The sequence below is a fragment of the Rhinatrema bivittatum genome, chromosome 10 (genome assembly GCF_901001135.1).
Source record: "Rhinatrema bivittatum chromosome 10, aRhiBiv1.1, whole genome shotgun sequence".
NCBI lineage: Eukaryota > Metazoa > Chordata > Amphibia > Gymnophiona > Rhinatrematidae > Rhinatrema > Rhinatrema bivittatum.
Genome location: NC_042624.1, coordinates 93,054,900 through 93,061,475, shown reverse-complemented (window position 1 = coordinate 93,061,475; position 6,576 = coordinate 93,054,900). Strand labels below are relative to the sequence as shown.

General features: G+C 41.7%; 1 protein-coding gene across 1 annotated transcript in view; it reads right to left on the bottom strand.

Moving 5' to 3' along the window:
- Positions 1–2,167: 2,167 nt before the first annotated feature.
- Positions 2,168–6,576, bottom strand: part of PIGK (phosphatidylinositol glycan anchor biosynthesis class K) — a 224,907-nt gene continuing 220,498 nt past the window's right edge. Inside the window, exon 11 of the mRNA XM_029618432.1 lies at positions 2,168–3,589. Within this exon, the coding sequence (XP_029474292.1) occupies positions 3,473–3,589 (117 nt within the window). The 3' untranslated portion in view covers positions 2,168–3,472. The remainder of the gene's footprint in view (positions 3,590–6,576) is intronic.

The window sequence follows — 6,576 nt, the reverse complement described above, 5'->3', positions numbered from 1 at the left end:
AACAGCCCTAACCTCTTCAGCCTTTCCTCATAGGGGAGCTGTTCCATCCCCTACAATACATGCCATTCAATTGTTAATAGGTTTCACACATGTAAGTGTACTTAAGGGCAAATTTTAAAAGCCCTATGCATGGCAAATCTGGGAGATAAGCGTGTGACTGGGATGCATGTGGGCCGTGCTGATTTTAAGAGACCCCCAGGTATGTGCATTGGAAAGGATTTTACAAAAAGGGCTGGGTCAGGGTGGGGCATGGGCAGGCCGGGACAGCACCATTAAGTGAGAGTCGCACACAAACCGTGTAACTTGCTGCTGCTATGGACTGCGGGTAAGTAGCAAAATAAAAACATTTAGGGTAGTCAGGAGGATTTTAGGGGTCGGGGCTAGTAGGGTAAAAGGGAGGCAGGTTAGGTAGTGGATTTAGGAAGTCCTCTCCTTTATTGAGGCAAACTGGGTTGGAACAGGGAAATGGGCCCCACTGCATCACTGCACGCATCTACTAAAATCCCCCCACTTAAGCGAGCAAGATGGCATTCGTGCGCTATGCACGCATCGATATAAAATCGTGTGCGCAGGTAGCAGATTTTATAACATGCAGAATTATAAAATCAGAGTGTCCATGTGTGTGTGCGTGTGTGTGTGTGTGTGTGTGTGCCGGTAAATGCACGCACGTGTACCCACGCGCGACTCTAAAAATCTACCTTTTAATGCGGCTTTTGAAAATTGCTGATAGTATGTTTCATTTACACGCATAACTCCTTTGAAATTTCATCTGTACATTTGTAAGATGAGGGCCTGGATGCCTATAAATATTTTGAAATTAAATTATTCAGAAACAGAAGTAGGGAGATCAGGCAGGCTACCAAAGGCAATTTTTCACTATACCTCACCACTGTTCCCACTCTCCACACTCCTCCCCTGTTTCCCTTTCTTCCGCCCCACTCTCCCCTCCCTTTTCTCCCCCACCTTCTTTTCTTTCTCTCTGCCCCCCTCTTTCCTTGCTCTCCTCCCTTCTCTTCCCCATCTTATCTCCTAGCCTGATTAAAATTAACCTCATAGTTTTCTTTCTTTTGTACATATGTATATAATTGCAATTCTTGTATATAATTTTATTGCAAAACTTCCCATATTATTGTTCCCCCCTCTCGTTAATGCCTTGTTATCATGTTTTTTACTGTTCAATGTAAAGCGCCATGCCGTGCGTTTGTTTTTGCGTTACAATGTGAACCGATATGATATCCTGGATGAATGTCGGTATATAAAAATTTTAAATAAATAAATAAAATAAATAAATTTGGCTGGGCTTACTATGCAAAAGGATCTAGAAAGTCTTAAGTCTACAATCTGGGAATGATTCTTGACACTAGCCTTGCATGGAAATTCCCTATTCAGTTAGATGGGCCGGCTTTGCTTTATGCAATCAAAATGTATTCAACAGTAGAAACCTTTCTTAGAAAGGGAGAATTTGTTTAGTGGCATCCATTCGCTCATTACTACACGTTTAGAATACTATATGTTGCTAGTGGCTATCAAAAACATTCCCAACTTATTCACAGGTTATTTAACAGGTTAAGAATAAAGATATATATATATATATATATATATATATATATTTCACTAGCCCTGAAGAGCCTGCACTGGCTTCCAGCAGAACATTATGTATACAACTTTTCAGGGGCAGGGAGCGTTAACCTTAAAACTTCTGTAGTCATATATCCCAATATGTCCTTTGAGATCCTCCCAAAGAATTATTTTATGAACGGCATCAATTAAGGAGGTCAAATTAGCTTCAACTCACTGGGCATTTAATTTCCTTTAGGGGTCAATTTTAAGACCTGCGAACGCTCGTCCATGTGCCTGCAGTTCCTGGAGCGTGCACGTGGACGTGCAGATTTTATAACATGCGCTTGTGAGGTCGGCCTGCGACTTGTGTGCGTGTGGGTGGGGGTGGGGGGGATTTTAAAACCTAGGTGCGGTGACGCGATCAGCCGATCCCCAGTTCCCTCCCAGTCCGCTCCAATTAAGGCTAATGGCGCTGTCCCAACCTGCCCCCTCCGCCCAGACCACACTCCCCGGGCCGCCCCTTTTCCCCTCGGCTGGCACGTCTGCACGTACCAGGGTTTGTGCACGCAGCGCGCGCAAGACCCAGCCCCGCATGTAAACCCCAAAATTTACGCCCGTGGCTTTTTTTTTTTTTTTTAAATCCAGGCTTTAGAGTTGAGAAGTCTGGATTCCTGTCTTGCTTTTCAAGGACCAAAGCTTGAGCTTTTAACTGGAACATTCCTATGAGGCATGAACAGGAGAGGATACGTTTTCTTTCTTTATAATTTGTTTACAGGACTCTGCTGTTGAACTCAAAGGCGAATTTTAAAAGCCCCACGCAAGCCAAAACCGGGAAATACGCACAGAAGCTGGGCCAGTGCGCGCCGCATAAATTTTAAAAAGCACGCAAAAGCACGCATGCATCTCCCGGGTCACGCACCAAAATTTTGTTTTTTGCAAAAAAAAGAGCGGGGAGGGGGTGTGGTCCGGGCAGGGCATGGCCGTTCTTAAATTTCTCAATGAAATCTGCGTGCAAGTATTCACGGGAATAAGTGCGCATTGGTGCCCCCTACCACATAACATTACGTCTGCTATGGCTAACATGCAAGTGCTGAAGAGGTTAGCGGGGTTTTAAGGGTTGGGGCTAGTTAACTAGCGTGGCTAGGAAGTCCTATCCTTTACCTGGGCAAACTGGGAATGAATGGGGGAAACTGGTAACTGTGCTGGCACGCTTGTCTACTAAAATCCTCCCACTTATGCGGTAGAGGCGGCATCTGCAGGCTCATATGCGCGTCTATATAAAATTGTGCACATATGTACGCGCGTATAGTCTATTTTATATCATGTGCGCTTATTTATTTATTTAGCATTTTTTTAATATGTTCGTATGTTATTAAATGTCCGTGTCCATTGGCACGAGCCGGCACATGCGTGTACATGTGCACCCGCGCGGCTGTTTGAAAGTTACCAGCTTATTGAGCAGATTTTATGCAGCAGCACTGAACTGTTTTAGGGTCCATGTTAGGAATTTGTCAGCTGCGCTTATTAGTAGTTAGATTGTTTGGTGCATTTGTTATGGTTTATTATTGCTTTACAGTGATTCCTGGAAAGGACATTTTATATTGTATCCCACTTGGAGCATTACCTGGAAGAAGTGCAAAACAATGCAATAATAGTAATCATGCATTTAACAGATGCTTTTTGACACATCAATGTTCTGTTGCACTTTCTGATTTATTGTCACGTCTGACAGAGCTTAAATGTATTTGTTGTGTTGGTGCATCTTGGCTCAAGAGTGTAGCTGCTAATTGTCATACAGGTTTTTTTTTTGTGTCCGTAGATTCACTACCAATATTCAAGTAAAGAACTCTTGAGGACATAACCATCTTGAGTTTTCTGGCAGGCCATCTATCTTTTTAGCTATTCTGGAAGACTAAAAGATGTGCTTCATGTGCTTCAGTCCATACGCTTTGAAGAAAACCAATAGGATTAAAGTCCACAGACCCAGAATGAAGCCACCAGGAGGATGCCAATCTTTCTGTTTTGGCTTCTGCAAAAAAAACCAAAAAAAACCCAGAGATCAATGTTAACATTCATATCGAAACTTTACTGATTCTAGAACAAGTCTTAGCAACACAGCAGCTTTGCTTTCTAAATCGACAGAACAGCCATTCCTAAAATACATTTTACTCAGCGTGCAAGCAGTAAATTATTTATTTATGGCATATTTTGCTAACACCTTTTTTTTTAGAGGCTAAAGGCTAGTTACATTCAGGTACTGTATTTTCCCACACCTTTTTTCAATTTCTCTTTCTGTCCCTCTCTACACGTTCATACAGTATATAAATCCATTAATAAGGGCCATTTTAGTACTGCACCTAAAAACGCGAGGTAAGAAGTTTTAGTGGTGCAATACTGGAACATAGCAGATCAGTTGCTCTGCAGGTTTCCTCCTCTTCTGGCCGTGACACTGGCTGGCATGCCCTGTGAATTGCAAATTTTGGGATGCATAACTCTTCTTTCTATCAAATAGGACTGGAAGAAGGGAAGATGATGCAATAGACACAGTGAAAAACATTCCCACTGCATTCAGGGCCGCATTCACTGACAGTAGAAAGGGTTAACTGTGACTCAGAGGGAGCTCCTGTCCGAAGATACCTAAACCCTAGAATGGTTACTTTGTGGCAAAAGAGAAAATATTTATCCTGAACTCCTACCGATTTCTGATAACTCCCCTCGAATCCAAGGGTGCTGCCATCTCATTTTTTTTTATGATAGCTCTCAGCATTTTCCCCCTAATATTTACATTAGGATAACTGGTTTATAGTTGCCAGGTTCCATTTTGGATTTCATTTTCAACATAAGGACGATAAGCCTATGCACAAAATAAAGTGTGCATGTTAAACTGGCATCAGAAGACATCACTGGATACATGTTGCAATGAATGTGTACGCACATGTAAATGAAGAATGTCATATGCAAATTAGGCTTTAACAAGTGCACAGGAAATATTTTGGCAAGTTCTTCTCCATGAACCTCTTAGCATGTACTCGATAAGGCCTAAAATTTAACATCTGCCTTGAACCAGGCGTTAACTTTCTACCATACAGTCTACTTTAAGGGCTCAGCTGGCAGGATTTATTGGGGTTACTGATAAAGGAGATAGGGCTGCAAGATATTGTGGGAAGTGTGGAGTAGAGGACAGAAAAGAGACAGAGAAGAGGGAAAGAGTTAGAAAGAGAGGATGAAATCAACACATACTTTTGCACTTCCAAAAAATTCCACATTTATTAAGAAAAGAATATGTATTTTCAAACCACAGGTTCATTAATAACAACTGATTTTCATACATGGTTGTGCACTGCAGAGTATTATTATTAAAATAAAGATCAGGCCCATAAGTTCCAATCTAATGCCATGATTGTACTGAAACACTGCACTGCATGTAGATGTAGAGTATTTGGATTTTCAGAAGGCCAAGAGAGGGGTCTTGGGGTGGTAGTGTCCGGGGATCTGAAGACGACAAAACAATGTGACAAGCTAAAGCCAGAAGAATGCTGGGCTGTATAGAGAGAGGAATAAGCAGTAAGAAAAAGGAGGTGATGAATCCCCTTGTACAGGTCCTTGATGAGGCCTCACCTGGAGTATTGTGTTCACTTCTGGAGCCTGTATCTCAAAAAGATAAGAGACAGGATGGAGGCGGTCCAAAGAAAAAATGTTGTGGGGTCTGTATTGGAAGACCTATGAGGTGAGGCTGAAGGATCAGAATATGTATACCCTGAACAGAGGAGATGCAGGGAAGAAATGATAGAGACATTCAGATACTTGAAAGGTTTCAGTGATTTATGGACTTCAAACCTTTTCCATTGGAAAGAAAACAATAGAACTAGAGGTCACGAAATGAAACTCCAGGAGGGACGTTTTCAGAACCAACGTCAGGAAATATTTCTTCATGGAGATAGTGTTGGAGGTCTGGAATGCCCTTCTGGAGGAGGTGGTGAAGAAGAAAACAGTGAAAGAATTCAAAGGGGCATGGGATAAACACTGTGGATCCCTAAAGGCTAGAGGACAGAAATGAGATAAGCATGCAGGGAGGTACTTGCTGGTTCGGTAGTTACCATTAGCAGAAGGCATGGAGATTACTACCCTTAACCAATATTCTTTGATGCTTTTAATGCAACTGCAAAACTAAAGAACCCAACAAGTGTAAGAATCTTGATATCAAACCCAACAAAAATCTCACTTAACCACAAATAAAAGTGGGAACAGCTCACTTGAATGACCTCAAAATATGCTAAATTTATAATCATTGGTGATTTACCATGCGAGTTCATGTATTTTTTTAAATTTTTTTTGTAGCATTTAAAACATATCTTTAAGCATCATATGAAAGAACTAAAGTCTGCACTTATCTGAGTGCTTAGGTATTCCAGGAACCGTGTTCTACAATGTTCTTCAGGCTCCAGTGTATTGAATATCCAAGATGTATCTCAGAAACCTTCTTGCATCCCAATATTCACCTTAAAAGCGATGAAAATTCTAACAAGAGGAGTTGATTTGTACCCTTCAGTCTCTGCTAGCTACATTGTACAAATCAACTCCTTTTCATCGCTTATAAGGACTACAATTCTTTAATGAGGTCAATTTTAGAATGAATGTTTCTGTTACACCCGCCCAACCCACCTCCCGAAAACTCACCCCAAATCAAAGTGCCCCCTTACAATGGCGCATGTACTGAGTGTCAGGCTGAACCCTATAAAGAGGCGCTTTCTCTCTCTCTCTTCCCCACCAAGAGCGTGTAAAGTCTGTAGACATGCGCGTGTGAAGAGTATTTTAAAATCTACGCGTATATTTTATAAAATAGCGCCTAACTTTGCATGCAGCGAGATACGTGCATTTATGGGTGCACGCACGGCCCTTTTAAAATCTACCCAATAGCGCGCATGTTATAAAATTATCATGCGTGCGAGCTGGCAAATGTGCTCCCAAACACAGGTCTTAAATTTCATCTTTAAATTCGCCTTTTAAGTTAGCATT